Source organism: Pteropus medius, unplaced genomic scaffold (assembly GCF_902729225.1).
Source record: "Pteropus medius unplaced genomic scaffold, Ma_sr-lr_union100, whole genome shotgun sequence".
NCBI lineage: Eukaryota > Metazoa > Chordata > Mammalia > Chiroptera > Pteropodidae > Pteropus > Pteropus medius.
Window position 1 is genome coordinate 3,405,951 of NW_024349225.1, and position 16,498 is coordinate 3,422,448.

At 33.2% G+C, this 16,498-nt stretch overlaps 1 protein-coding gene across 1 annotated transcript in view; it reads right to left on the bottom strand.

Moving 5' to 3' along the window:
- PLA2G4A (phospholipase A2 group IVA) overlaps positions 1–16,498 on the bottom strand; it is a 117,991-nt gene that overhangs the window by 80,802 nt on the left and 20,691 nt on the right. Inside the window, exons 2-3 of the mRNA XM_039881225.1 lie at positions 15,974–16,076; positions 4,581–4,662 (exon numbers count right to left, since the gene is read on the bottom strand). Coding sequence (XP_039737159.1) covers positions 4,581–4,662; positions 15,974–16,006 — 115 coding nt within the window. The 5' untranslated portion in view covers positions 16,007–16,076. The remainder of the gene's footprint in view (positions 1–4,580; positions 4,663–15,973; positions 16,077–16,498) is intronic.

Sequence of the window (16,498 nt, forward strand, 5' to 3'; positions counted from 1 at the left end):
CCTCCAACAGATTAATCAGATTAAGACAAAAGTGTTATAAAGTTTTGGCACACTGAAACCCAAGAAAATTCTAGATAATTATGGATAGAAATAATCAGAGATATGTATTATCTATAAGAAATGGAGTACAAAAACATTTTAAAATTTCTCTCTAGTGAGGTGAAAAAGCAGTATCTAAGAAGATATGTTTACACATATTTATGTGTTCTTGTTATTCATCCAAAATTCTCTCAGATCTTACTACTATTCCACACTCAAGGCTCAGCAACTATTTTCTAAAAAGTTTTCTAAAAGACACAGGCCCCAGTCTTAGAAAGACATGATTACACTCCCATGTGGCAAGTATTAAAAAGAAGTCTGGACAGATGTCAGGGTAGCAGAGGAGAAAACACTTAGAACCTTGTCTCCCAAACTGCGTCCCATGAGTCAGCAGTGTCTGCATTACTTGTGAGTTAGAAATGCAGAATCTACTCCCCAGACCCTTTGAGTCAGAATCTGCATTTTGAACAAGATCCCTCGTGATTCTTTTAGACAATGACATTTGAGAAGCTCTGTTTGGAGATATTAAGTCAACGTCAGACCTGCCAATGGTACAGCCGTTTAAAAATTAGGAACTTGATTCAGATCTTGCTATGAGTTTATCTGAAATAAAACATCATTTACCCACAGACCCAGACATTGTAAAAAATAGAAGCTTAAGGTTCTCAAGAAAACCTTAAAACAGTATCTTAAGATATTAAGTAATACGATCTTATAAAAATTGGTTTAAATGCAATGAGTTCATAGTTCTCCCAAGTGTATTTACTTTTTCTTAAAAGTTTATGCATAGGCATTAAGCTCTGTTGTCTCCTGAATACTTAAGGAAAGGAGATCCGTCTGCAAACCTACAGCTGTCCTTAGAAGCCCTAATATTTATGATGTTAATTCTGTAAAGAGAAGGAGGCTGGTGTCCAATGCGACCAGACAAGAATCCTCAGCACATAGGCATAATTAGAATATTAAACATATCTAACATTGCTATAGTATTTTATTGTTTCAAAACATGGCATTCATTATGTGATTTCATCTTAGGGAATGAAACATGACTCTATATAGTTCTGAATTCTGAGACTAGCTTCCATTATCATACATGATCTCTATTTTCCCCAACACTTTTTAAAAGGAGTAGAAATTTGTGGCAGCTGTTTCATTTGGTTATAAAATGAGGTTTGTAGCTAGGGATGTGTGTTTCATTTCATAAATGCACAAAGAAAACTTTATTACCAGCTGAAATTTTACTGTCATTGTGTGGTCATTCTGCAAACATATATCTTCTGTTAGAAGAGGAAGAGAACAATATAGAACACAGAGTTTAATATGCCTCCACCCAGTGCTTAGCAACTGCCACGATGTTGACATGCTCTCGGTTCCATGTTATATCTACAACTTCCTTAGCTTTAAAAGTGAGACTTATATTAACATACCAAATTAATGCAAACTACTTATTTTAAAAATGAGACTATTTTTTAAATAAGTCAGGTACAAATTTGAAATTTCAAACTACGTTTTCATATGACATGAGCATAAGAACGCAAGGAAGGGTTGGCAACGGGGCACTGGGTATAAGTGATACATTTGGGCATACTAAGAGGAGCAGCTATATCTGGGAAGATGCTCTCTTGTTCTTGGTGGGTCCAGTGCCCTCAGGTAAAAACAAGGAAATGAGCGAGATGTTATAATTAAAATGTCAGCTCTGACCCCTCAAAAGATAATTCATGGGATCATGCCGATTTTATTATGATGTTTTAGCAATGCAATATGGTATTTCTGAATGAAGCTAGTCAAAACTGGATGATTTATCAAGGGACAAAATAAAAAACAGATATAATCTTCATATTACCTCAAAAACAGCAAATATCAGTATTTTACAAAGAATCAATTATTTGATTTGGGTGGCACCCCGAGAAAGCCCCCACAGGCAACCGCTGAAAAACTCAATAGCAATCTGTCATTCTTCTTTACCAACATGTAAAACTTTATGGAAATTGGTCTTTTTAAATAAATGCAGACACATTTATTTAAATATCAACAACAGAAGAGAGTATAGGTTTCTGTTATCCTGGTCTTGCATATCTTAGGACTTTTTTTTATAGTTTTATCCTTGTCTATCTTTAAAAAAATTCTATATACAAACATCTCAAATTTAGCAATATCATAAAAATTTCTCCTAGAAGAGTGACAGCTAATGCCTATACCTTCCCTCACTGTAACCTCCTAGAACGTCTCAAAAATAAAGTGTTTGCACTGTATATTGTCCCTTCACTTTTTCATAATAATCTTATCATTGAGTTGATTTCTCTAAGACTCTTCCTTGTTTTTATCTCTTCTGAATTCCTGGAAACTCATTAAAGTAACATAGTTACCAACAGTTCGTTCCCCTTGTTCAAAAAAAAAAAGAAGGAGGAGGAGGAGGAGAGGAAGAGGAGAGAGAGAGAGGATATAGAGGAGGAGGAGGAGTATATATGAGGAGGAGGAGGAGAAGAAGAAGAAGAAGAAGAAGAAGAAGAAGAAGAAGAAGAAGAAGAAGAAGAAGGTGATAACAAATAAAATAAAATTACAAATGCTGAATAAAAATTTTAACAGCATGTCATAACACTGTCCTTTCTCCTATAGTGGTTAATCTCCAGGGTCTATTCCTCCCCTGGGTCTTTCCCTTTAAAAAAGAAGCTTTTAGAGATCAAGGGTCCAACCTGTGCTGTGTATACTGCGGGCATCCAAAATGTAACTGCTCCCTGTTTCATGAGATAAATACATACCTCATGCTCATTTTTAAGTATTATTTTCAATGTCAACTCAAACAGGTTTAAAATGACACTTGCAGCATTACCCTCTTCCCTCTCCTAATTATAATAAGTCACAAGTAATGAGGACCAAGGTGCTTGGAGCCTATGGGGAAAGTAGTTAAGAAATCAGCTCCACACCAGTTGAAGGAGACTCATGGACTATAGATTTGAACTGCTATAGGACTCATCTTAAGCATATTAACACCCGTTGTCTCTACATGACAGAGCTCCGCACTGGTAGAAAAGGGTTACTGCTGCTTTTTATGAGAGAACTCTATTTTTTAAGTCAAATTAGGTCAGAAACTTACATGTCTGGCAAGTTACTGACATAATCTTTAGCTTTTCTAACTAACAGTAAGACCTCTTGAGTCGTAAGGCCTGTGCCTTCCCCAAGGTCATGAAAGATACTAGTTTTTAAATATGGCTTCTAATGTGGCTCCTTTTTTACAGGAACTTTTCTTTCAGTGAACTCTCATTTTAATGATGAAAATGCAAAAAATTATAAAAAGCCAAATAAGATTAACTTAAGAAAAACACTGGCAAAGCAGTGATGAAATGTGTTAGACAGAAGTAGGAGATAAAATTTAGAATATAAAGCCGTAGTCCAGACTAGATTTGAAAGAATTGTCCTTGTCCCCCTCATGTCTCATGAAAACCACTGCTCATCTAAAACTATTGCCATCAGATTCTACCACCTGTTCCTCCTTTACCACCTTGACTTTTACCGATGAAGGTCCGATCGTGTGACTCATGTCTCAAATGCCATCAGATTCTTCCTAAGTTTCATTCTTAGTCTTCATTATATTAGTCTGGTCCTTCTTCACCTTACTGTCCATTCTCTAACGATGTCGGACCTACCCTCAGTCCTTAGAAGCACTCGGTTCATCCCCTGCCTTAAAAGATGCTGTTTTCTCTGCCGGAGACTTCCTGCTCTCGCCATCCACATGCTCTTCTCTCAGGTATGAGTTTTAAAAAGCCTTCCCTATTTGCCACACTGATAAACTGAAATCTCCATTCTTTCTCTAAAACCTGTTCTGAGAAGTAAATTGCCATTTCCATTTTTAGCAATAATCTAAAACTTGACCAAATTCATCATCATCCTGCTTATCCATCTTTCTTTATATTCCCACCTGCATGAACCCCAGCTATCTGAGTGGTGAGATTACCCAGAAAAACTGCTTTTTATAGTATGGAGAAGTTAATTCAACTCTAACATGCCAACAAGTTAATCCAACATTATCCTCAGGCTCTGTTTTACATTGTTTCAGATTGTCTTACACCAATCTCTGTAGCTATTTCTACACATAATAAACACACTGAAAGGCATGAGAACTAGAGAAACTGAATTTTTTTTAATCCTAGAATCATAGTAGGTCACAGAGGTGGCTTGTCTGAAGTCAACTCAGCACTTTTTCTAACACTTTTCTAGCACTTTTTTCTAACACTTTTTTCTAACACGTTTCTAGCACTTTTTCTGAGTTAAGTAGATATTTTTTGAATTCTAAAGATTTGTATGTCATAAGGCAGTCATTGTGTCTGACTTCAAGTACTCTCAATTAATGTAAAGTCAAGGTGAAATGCTATTCCAAAAGATAAAAGAGCATCAGAGAACTGTTCAAAATGTTACCATTTAGATATATAAACAAATATAACCACGTTTGAAGAAAAGACAGCCCCTGGCGTATAAAGGAACTCAAGCAACTGAAAAGTGAACCACAATTACACATTTTTAATAGAAAAGCAAATAAGAGGACTTACGCATGTCACCGAAGGCCCCCTTTGTCACTTTGGTGGCACGTAACACCACTACTGTGAACTTGTGGGAATACTGATGCTCCACCTGGAAAGAAAATGGTAGTAAATTAAAAATAAACTTCCAACGTAGAATCCAAGTAAATCATTCTTATTGTTTCTCTGAGACTAATAAAAAATGTTCTAGTCGAAAAGAAGCAACATGCATACTAGAAACATTCTTTGATTCTAAGGCTGTTCCTTTTTTGATTCTCTCCTCTCTCTCATCACAGAATTATTCAGACTTCTAGGTCATGCTAGAAAATGTCACTACAGCTCAACTCTTAGGACTTCTTTGCTGTCAGGTTCACCAAGCGCTTGGGAAATCATGTAAATCAGGACTGCAGTCCTTCCAGAAGCACAATCAGGCTTTGTCCTGGATGACTAAGAAGCCCTGCCTTAGAAAAGCAAGGTCAGAGCAAGATGTTTGCATTATTTAGGTTTGTTTGCTTTTATTGTTACTGTTCAATGAATATCTTTTTTGGCATCGCATTTCCAGAACAGCTTTCAAAATCTTTGGATCCAAGGCAATAACAGATAAACCACTTACATTAATTTTATTAATTTTAATTTAATAAACCATATGCAGCAATGTTAAAAGTTTCTATTTGCCTGATAGTTTATATGCACATAATAAATATTAACACCTAGAAGATTTTATTAAACACTTAACCTAACTGGAAATTAGTTACCAAATTACTTTATTCAAAAATACAAAGTGGGGAATCCCAGACAAGAAAATGTTAAAGGAGTTTATCACCATCAAGCCAGTATTACAATAAATGTTTAAAGGGCTTCTTTAAGAAGAAAAAATAAATAAGTATGAATAAGAAAAGATTGTAAAGAAAAAATTTCTCACTGACAAAGCCAAACACAAAATAATAAAAGCGGCAGATCAACAAGCACTTAAGCTAGTAAAAAGGTTAATGCAAAAAGTAGGAAGACCACATGTAACTACGACAGTAAATTAAGCAATACACACAACACACACAAAAGAAGCAAAAAAATAATGACAAAAATATAAACATGGAGGGGGTGAGTAAAAATGGTAATGATTTTAGACTGTTTGAACTTAGGCAACCACCAACTTAAACTGCTATAAACATATCTCAGTATATATTAAGCACGTGGTAACCAAAAACCAAAAATCTACAAGAAATAAAAAGAAAAGAATCACACACAGCACTACGGAAAGTCATCAACATACAAGAGAGCGAGAGAATAAGAAAAGAACAGTGAACTACAAAAACAATTAGAAAACAGTAAAATGGCAATGACTATATACCTATCAATAATTACTTTAAATTAAATAGATTCAATGCTCCAGTCAAAAGGCGAATGAGTAAAGAAGATGTGGTACATATTTGTAATGGAATATTACTCGGCCATAAAAATAAAACAAAATCTTACAATCCGTGACAACAAAGGTAGACCTAGAGAGTATTATGCTAAGTGAAATAAGTCAGACAGAGAAAGACAAATACTATATGATTTTACTTACATGTGGAATCTAAAAACCAAACTAAACAAATAAACAAAACAGAAAGGAATTCACAGATACAGAGAACAAATTTATCGTTGCCAGATGGAAGGGGTACTGGGGGGCTGGGTGAAAAAGAAAAAGTGATTAAGAAATACAAACTGGCAGTTACAAAATAGTCACAGGGAAGTGAAGTACAGCTTAGGGAATATAGTCAATAATATTGTAACAACTATGTATGATGCCAGGTTATGACTTATGGGGGAATCACTCTGTAAATTATGTAAATGTTTAACCACTGTGCTGTATACCTGAAATTAATATAATATTGAATATTGACTATAATTGAAAAATTAAAAAAGATAAAAATTAAAGCAAACAAACAAAAAACCAGAATGGGTGAACAGGAACTCACACAGATCTCTGGGCAACTGAAAAGATTACAAGGATTTCTCTAAAGCTCAGACATTTTTGTTTAATCTTAGAAGAGGTCCACGTTTATAAGCTACTCCTACAATTTTTAATTTTAATGGATTTACTTAACTGGTTAAAACGTCCAGAGGGAAAGGGGAGAAGGCAGATAAGAGTAAAGGGAGTCAAATACACGATGAAAGAAGGAAATCTGACTTTTTGTGGTGAACACACAATGCAATATACAGATGATGTATTATAGAATTGTACACTTGGAACCTTTATCATTTATTAACCAATGTCACCCTGATAAATTTAATTTAAAAAGTCTATAATCGATTAAAAAGAAACTAAGATACTAAAAATACTGAGAAGTGAGTGATGATAGTCTAAAAGCAAAGAGGTAAAAAAAATGTAAAAACAGAGATTCATAGAAACCAGCATTAGAGTGGTCGAAAGTTACATAGCATTCAATACTTTCTGAAGATATCACTCTGTCAATAGAGTAATTGATATCCAGATTCACAATTCAGGATCAAGATGAGGTAAAGTCATAAATGATGAGCATATATTATTTTAAAAGGTAGAAAAGCATGTAAAATCTTTCAAGATAACATCTTATTCAAGTTTTTTGTTAAAGGGAAATACCTTTTATATTTATAAGAGCTATGAGTAGCCAATGTTTTATTTTATAGAAATGAAATTGTCAATCATGAAGAAGTGAATGCTTTTTAAATAAAAGTGTGTGGCCTTACACTAACACTGAAAATCACATGTACTCCCCCCACCAAAAAATGAAGAGAATCCACTATCATACTTGGAGACTTCAATACCCCTCTATCAGTAATGCACAGATCCAGCAGGCAGAAAATCAGTAAGGACATAGCTGAACTCAACAACACCATTAATCAACTAGATATAATTGCCATCTATAGACTGCTTCATCCAGCTATGGCCGAATACACATTCTTCTCAAGTTCACATAGAACAGTCACACAATGTCTACTCTCAGACCACAATGGAATTAAACTAAAAATAAGTAACAGAATGATAGCTAGAAAATCACAAGACTTAGAGATTAAAGAATACATTTCTAAATAACACATATATCAAAGAAGTTGTCTCAGGAGAAATTTTTACATATTTGAAACTAAATGAAAATGAAACTACAACTTATCAAAATTTGGGGGATGCAATGAATGTAGTGCTTAGAGGGAAATTTATTTTATGCATATATACATATCTAAAAGATCTAAAATCAATCGTCTAAGTGTTTACTTTAGGGAACTGGAAAAAGAATGAATCAAGTCCAAAGTAAGCAGAAGAAAGATAGCAAAAATTAGAGCTGAAATAAATAAAATTGAAAATGGAAATCAACAGATAAAACTGATGAAACCAAAAGTTGGTTCTTTGAAAAGATCAATAAAATTGATAAGCTTCTAACCAGACTAAATAAGAAAAAAAAGAGAGAATACAAATTACAAATACTATAAATGAATGAGAGAAGTTCACTCAAGAGCCTATGAACATTAAAAAGATAATAAAAGAATACTATGAACAACTCTAAACCTATAATTTGATAAACTAGATTACATGGACTGATTTTTGGAAAGACACAGTCTGCCAAAACTCACACAAGTAGTAAGACAATCTGAATAGGGCTATATCTATAAAGGAATTAAATCAATATCTAACCTTCCAAAACAGAAAGCACCAGGTCCAGATGGATTCACTGATAAAACACTTAAGGAAGAAATTACACCAATATTCTCTAATCTCTTTCAAAAGATAGAATCTGAGGGAATAGATCCTAACTTACTCTATGAAGCCAGCATTACCCTGATAAAATCAGATAGAGGCATTACAAGAAAAGGAAACTACAGACTCTCATAAATATAGATGTGAAAATTCTCAATAAATTATTAGCAAATAAAATCTAACAGTTATAGAAGGAACTATAACTATAATCAAATGGGATTTATCCCAGGTATGCAAGGCTGGTTCAGCATTCAAAACTCAATTAATGTAATTTAGCACAGGCTAAAGAAGAAAAATCACATGATCCTATCAATAGATGGGGAAAAAACAATTTGACATCTATTCAAAATTCAACACCTATTCATGATAAAAACTCTCAGCAATCTAGGAATAGATGGGAACTTCTCGAACTTGATAAAAAATATTTATAAAAAGCCCACAGCCAATATCACATTTAATTGTGTAAAACTAGAAGCTTTCTTACAGAGTTCAGGAACAAGACAAGAATATCCCCTCTCACCACTCTTTTTTAGCATTGTACTGGGTATCCTAGCTAATGCAATAAGAAAAGGAAATAAAGATGTACAGATTGTGAAGGAAGAAATAAAACTGTCTTTGTACACATACGATATGATTGTCTATGTAGAAAACCCAAAATAACTGATTTTTTTTAATTCCTGGAATTAATAAGTGATTATAGCAAGGTTATAGGATATAAGGTTAATGTGCAAAAGTCGATCCATTTCCTATACACTAAAAATAAATGAGTGGAATTTGAAATTAAAACACAATATCATTTACATTTGCATATGCCTCCCCCAAATGAAATACTTAGGTATAAATCTTTTTTTAAAAAAGTAAAAGGTCTGTATGAGGAAAGCAACAAAACTCTGATGAATGAAGACAATAAAACAACTAAATAAATTCTATGTTCATGGATAGAAGACTGAGTATTGTCAAGATATCAGTCCTTCTCTACTTTGTAGAGTTAATGCAATCCCAAACAAAATCCTAAGAGGTTATTTTGTGGATGTCAACAAACTGATTCTAAAGTTTACATAGAACGGCAAAAGACACAGAATAGCCAACACAATATTAAGGAGAAGATCAGAGTTGGAGAGCCGATGCTCTTTGACTTTAGTATTTATTATAAAGCTAAAGGAATCAAAACAGTATAGTATCTGCTGAAGAACAGACAGATATATTAATGGAATGGAATAGAGAGCCCAGGCATAGACTGGCACAAATATGGTCAACTGATCTTTGACAAAGGAGCAAAAGCAATACAATGGAGAAAAGATAGTCTTTTCAACAAATAGTACTGAAATAACTAGACATTCACATGCAAAAGAAAAAAAAGAGAGAGAGAGAGATTCTAGAAAAATGATACCTGGGCCTGAAAGAGAATAAGTAGATGCTCTTGAAACTCGACTTAGGGACTAGCTTTCTCCATTAAAAAGAACTCAATAATAATTATTACATATAATAGGACACCATCCCAAATCATTTATGGTTCTTTTCCGTATCCTAGAACATCTAATACCACATGGGTTTTCAAATGTCAAAAAACTCCATTGTAACATAAAGATTATTAGCAATATTTTTATCTATTACTTAATACAATTTTTGAAATCACTGCAGATGTATTCATGTCAAATATTTATTTCATGTCAAGTATAACATACATAGAGATTATTATAAGAATTCATTGAGTATAAACCATATGTTAGACATTCTAGTAGATGCAAATTCTCATTGAATTTCCCCCCAAATCCTATAAAATATGTTATTATTTATATTTATACATAATTAAAGTGAGATTCTGAGAGGTTAATTTCCCAGTATCTCATAAGTAGTAAAAGTTAAACTTTAATTAGAATCCAGTCTTGCTATCTCCATTCCTTTACTTACACAGAGAAGAATGACGCCTTTAATAATAAAAAAAAGGCTATTTCCATTTATTAAAATGGTATAGAAAGTTACAATCTAGTCTCTCTATTATATCTGTAGTTGATCTATACTCCATCTATTAATTGGGTTATTTCCTCCATCATTCAGCTATTTTAATCTGCTTTTATTTCCATCAGCCTCAATTCTGTCTTAACTATGAGTGAAATACTTGCATACTGTTTACAGAAAATAAGGAGTAAATCAAATATTTTCTTGGTTTTTACAAGTTAATTTTGGAAATCATAAATCTTCAGATAACCTGCAAATTATTTCTAAAACAGACGTTTCAAAATCATGACAATCTTTCTCTAAGAGCTGTAAAAATCAATGTACAAATTCTTGGAGAAAAGTGCTCAGTTTCAGTCAATAATTATCCATATTTGGATAATTTCTGTATTTTGATAATCCCTTGCCATGTTCCTGGGGCCAATATCACATAAAATTTCAAACTAGTGTGGACAAGGCTAGTTTCTGACTTGAATAGGGGACTTTCGTATATGTCTCAGGAATGATGCCAGAGGAAATATCATTGAATCGACAACCAGTGTTCCCTGGGGAAACTATGACTCGGCACAAAGTTAGTTGGTAGTTGGCAAAAAAGATGCCATATTTCAATTGAGATGTCAAATATAAGCTCAATATAGTGACTTAGTCACCAAGATTAAGCCTTGCCTTCAGGTCTTGGATTACCCTACTTTGCATCTTTCTCCATCTATAATCTTTTCTACAGTGAAAATCACAACCCTTTTTCTTTTTGCAATTACAGTAACTCGGTTATTATGAAAGCTATGAAAGAGGTTAAATTCATTCTGAAGAATTATACTGACATGTGTAACTAAAATGATTGGATGTGGAAAAAAGAATCAGTCAATTTATACAAAATCAATTTGACGATTGCCTTAATCCGTTAAAAATCCTACTGTTACAAAGGAGAACCAAAGAAACAGTCACAAAACAAATTTGATGGAGAAGGTAGATTCTGTACGCAAATATTTTTTCTCTTACCTAATTTTAACTCAAATAAAAACTAAAGACTATTAGTATGATAGAGACTACCTAATCTCAGTACTGAACCACTATCTTATACCACAACCACAATTTCAGTGATCACCACAATCCGCAACAGGTAACTTCAAACAGATCTCAGAAATGTTTTTTAAAAAATTGTTGCTCTGACAGCATCCAAGAGTCATGACACTTTTTAAAATAAGATAGTTGTTTTCATTTTCAGCGTGTGTAGAGTTTCACTTTAATACATTTAAGAGTCACAGGCATTGTGTTACTATTCTGTCACATTTTTAAAAGAGCTATCAGTTTATATATTTTCAATCTACGAGGCTATCTAAACTGCTTTAAGAATTCAGTCATAGATGGGCTACATGCACAAGCAATTCTAATGTCCAAAACATCTAATTTGGCAACAGAATTTGTTAGCTCCAGCCGACATCATTAAAAAAGAGTCAGAATCAAAAATATGACTTGAGTTTCTTCTTTCTCTCTTGTGAACCAAGAAACTTTCCACTTGCTCATTAAATGTGTGTGCTTTCCCCTCAGGTCAGAGGCTTGTGGCAGGAAATGGCTGGAATCAGGGAAAGGTTAAAAGTTTATCACTTAACCATTCTCTCCTCTTCACTTTTCTAGAATCAAAGCTCACAAAAAGATACGCTATTGGCCATAAAACTTCTAAGTTTGTGCAGAGTGCTATGCTTTTGTAACAGTTTTGTTACCTTTATGTTTTTGATTTCCCAGTGCAGTATCTCGTCTTCTAAAGTCCCCTGGAAATACCTTATCTTATTAAGTTTCTAAAGAATACTTCTGTATACGTAATAATGTATTATTCATACAAGCCCTATGTAACAGACACTACAGGTACAGTTCAGACCCTGTTTTCCATACAAAGCAGTTAAAACAGAGTTTAGGTGCTCGTGAGCATGTAACTGATGATTGGAACTGCCCCCTGGAACACTAGTTCTTTGATTACTTACACAGTATTTGTTTTTCGCCACTGCTATGTTGCCGTAATCATCTAGAATAAAATCTTTTTACTGTTTTGGCAAAATTTCCAGTCATCAAACAATGACATTTTTCAGAGGGCCCTGTATTTGCACAAGCATTCATGCTAGCACATCTATGTGGCTGACTGACTCTAATGTGAAGACAATCGTAGCTTCTGTGGACACGGGGTAGTGACCCTCTGTTGCTAATGGGTGGTAGGAATAGATTTTTTTTCACTTCAGAGCAGTGACTCATATTTTCAGAGTAAAAAAAAAATGGAAATTTTTATAAATATTTTACACTTGATCTAGCCTTGTAAAATTCATGTCTCCCTGGCCCAAAAGCACTTCAATAAACTCTGGGGATACAATAAGCTCTGGAAAGTGCCTCACAACAATTCTAGGTGTCCAGCAACCGAATTCTGCCATACATCTATCACTCCATTTTCTACCACATTCTTAAAAGCCAGCACCACTGGAAGCAAGAGAACTTGCTGGCTATAAGTTGCTGCATTAGCCCACGGGATTCTCCAACATGTCAGTGCATCACAGGTGTGAAAATGGGTCCAATTTTCTGCGCCTTGAGGCAGCCCAAACTGCACTGGCCTGTCTGGCAGTGTTCATTACTAATTAGCTGGCTTGGTTTTCCTCATCTTTCCTTTTTCTGACATTATTCTCTGTTGACTGTGCTCACTTAATATATTTTTTAAAGTATCTTTCTGTGAAAAATAGAGCAGGGAATTTTGTTACTGCAACGATTTACACACACACGTGCACATAGTTTTTTTTTTTTTCATACAGGCACAGCAAGAATAAGAAGAATAAACAAACCTATAAAGCTCTTAGGATATCTTTATTTAAAAGGGCTATTAATTGAAATACTAGTTGAGTGTCCAACTCTGATGAAAAGGTAAAGAAAAATGTGATACAAATATGTGGTTTCTGCACACATCTCTCAAGGTGGTAAGGTGAGAAAAAGAAATCTGCTCATAAGATATAGAAACTTAATATGAAAAATCAATTAAAAAGATCCTACCTTCATTGTTTAAATTTATTTAAAGAAAACCATAATTGTGAAAGAAAGTAGGATATCATTTCAAGAAAAAATATTATCTCATTTTAAACCCCGATTATATGCTTTTTATAAGAACAACACCCTAAATGTAAGGAAAATATAAATTGAAAGTAAAAGGATGCATATAGCAATCAAAGAAATTAGGAGTTATATTAGTAAGACAATGTAAAATGTAAAACAAAGTCATTGTTAGAAATAAAGAAAAGGATCTATCGTAATGATAAAATATCAATTAAACAGAAAACTATAATTATGTAATTCAAGTTATATACACTAATAATATCTTCAAAATTCATAAAACAAAAGTCTAATATGGAATATATTGTTGTGTATGAAACATTTACTAAAATAGACAATATGCTAGGCCATAATCATATATAAACATATTACAAACAACATAAAATTGTGCAAAGTAAGTTTTCTGAATACAGTGGAATTAGATTAAGAATCGATGACAAAAGCAATTTAAAAAATTACCAAGTGTTTGAAAATTAAGAAACACAAGTCTAAGTAACCCATGTATAAAAGAATAAATCATAATAAAAATTAGGAAATATTTTTAATCGAGCAATTATGAAAATATGACATTTCCAAACTTATGAACTATACCTAAAGTGGTCAATAATCAGTAAAGCTTAGAAAGATAAATATTTAAAGATTAAAAAGGAAAAAGTAAAACTAGCATTATTCATCGATAACAGGAATGTGTAAGTTGAAAATTCAAAAGAATCCACAAACAACTAGAATTATAAAGAAATTCAATTAGTTCACTGGATCTACAAAAAATCAATTGCATTTTCATATAATGCAACAACTAATTGCAAAATGAAATTTATAATTACCTATACAATGGCCCTAAAACATCAACTCTCAAGAAAAACATCTGAAAAAAAAGATTTCTTACTGAAAACTACACTACACTATTGAGAGAATTAAAGGTAATCTAAATAACATTAGCTTTGGGTTAGATTCGTGGGTTGCTAATGGATTGGAAGATCCAATATTGTTATCTATCATGTCATATCTCTTCAAACTGATCTACAGACTCATAATAGTACAATAAAAATCCCAGCAGTTGTGTGTGTGTGTGTGTGTGTGTGTGTGTAAATCGACAAACTGATTCCAAGTTTTATATAAAAATGTAGAGGAATGAAAATAGCCCATTTTGAAGGAGAAAAAGTAGTAGGATTTACATTATATATAATGTACAAAATGTTGGAGGATTCATTATATATCAAGACACGTTTCAGAGCTACAGAAATTAAATAGGTTGATACTGGGACAAAGACTAATAGACTAACAGAACAGGACAGAAATCAAGCCACACTTACATATGGCTGCCCAATTTACAGCAAGGCACCGTTACCATTCAGTGTGAAATTCTGCTACTCACAACATGATTGAATCTCACAGGTATAATGTTAAATGCAGACATCTATACGAAGGTCAAGAACAAGCAAAACTTATCTATAGTCATAGAAGTCAAATATTGGTTACCTTTGTGGAGTTTATTGACTGGAAAGGACATAAGAAACTCTTCTGGGGTAGTCATAATGTTGTGTATTTTTATCTGGATGATAGTTTCATGTGTGGAATACATATGTTAAAATCCATCAAGATGAACAATTAAGTTTTATTCACTTTATATATGTTATACCTCAATTTTAAAAAGTCAAACACAATGAGAAGCTTTCAAAGAAAGGAATCGACAGCAAGGAAATAAGAAACAAAACCAGAGAATTGTGAAACAGAAACAGAAGAAATTAAAAAGACTTCCAGAAAGGGGGGAATGACCAGCAGAGGTGAGGGTCAGGTGGAGGAACTAGAGTCCACTGGGTTCAACACCAAAGAGGTCTTAATAAGACCTTTTCATGAAATGGAAGAATGGAAGAGCTGAGTCCAGTTTTTGTGACTGGAGGGGAAGAAGGCACTACAAAGAACTGTAGCACATTACCTCTTGCTCCCCAGACAAGAAAAGAAAGAGGATGGTAGCCAGGGAAGCATGTGGGGTTAAAGAACAGTATTTCAATTTAAGTGTAAATGAGACCGTGGATTATTCCTTAATATCTATGGAAATTACTTCTAGTCCATATAAACCTAACTGGATCTCAAATGTTAAAATCAGCAAAGAAATTTCTCCTCTGTTGTTTTTGTTTATTTGATCAGAAGACAGAATGTATACTTCCAATGAAATTTGGAAAACTACATACTAAAATTTGAATTACTCAACTCTTTAATAAAAATTAACCACCCACAGAAAAGTCTATTTAAACATATCTAAGGAAAAGTTTACAGAATTAAATGCCCTGGAAATACACACTAAAATAAAACCTTCAACTCAATAGCTCTTTTATCTTCTCTCTACCAATCCATGTGAAATGTTATCTTATGTAGGCTGATAATTGCTAAGTGATTTTTTTATTGTTCCTTGAAAGTTCAGTGCTGTTATAAATATTTCGGTATTTTTTTTTCCCTCTAAGTACCTCTTTTTCTGGAAACTTACAGTGATATAAAGAAGAAATATAACTTTATTATAGTTGCCTATTTGTACCACATTAAGTTCATACAAGTTCTAGAAAAAAAATCCAGGATTAATCGTAGTTTTACTTCATGAGCAACACCAGCAATACTCATGCACAGAAATATACCTGCCTCCCTCCCAGAAAGAATACATAAACAGTAAATGACTTACTATAATGTGCTGATAAGGATCTATAAATGACATCTTGGTTTCAATTACAGGAAATCTCTTCACACTTCAAAGGTCTTCTCTGGTACTCTAACTTCTTTAAAACCTACAAAAATAAACAATCATTATTGTTCAGCTTCCTCTTGATGTAGTTCCAAGATTTAAATGATGATGGGTATATGAATCTTAGGAAGTAAAAGTCTGCCCAAAGGGACCAAATAGATTGAGTTCTCTAATTGTTTATATGAGTGGGTTTACACACAGAACTTAGGGAAAGGATAAACATATTTTAATAGTACAGTTTAATTTCCATATTTATTTGTTCAACTTTATTCTGTGAATAATTATTAAGAAACTTCAGGGTTGTTGTTTTTTTTTTTGTATTTGCCAAGTGTTTTATGAGAAATTCATCAAAATTACGGAAAATTAAAATTATTTTTGTACTGTTTATAATTAAAAAGCCATATGCCATTGTTTTCGCAGTTGGGTCATCATTATATAAATTCACAATAAGAAAGGAATATTTTT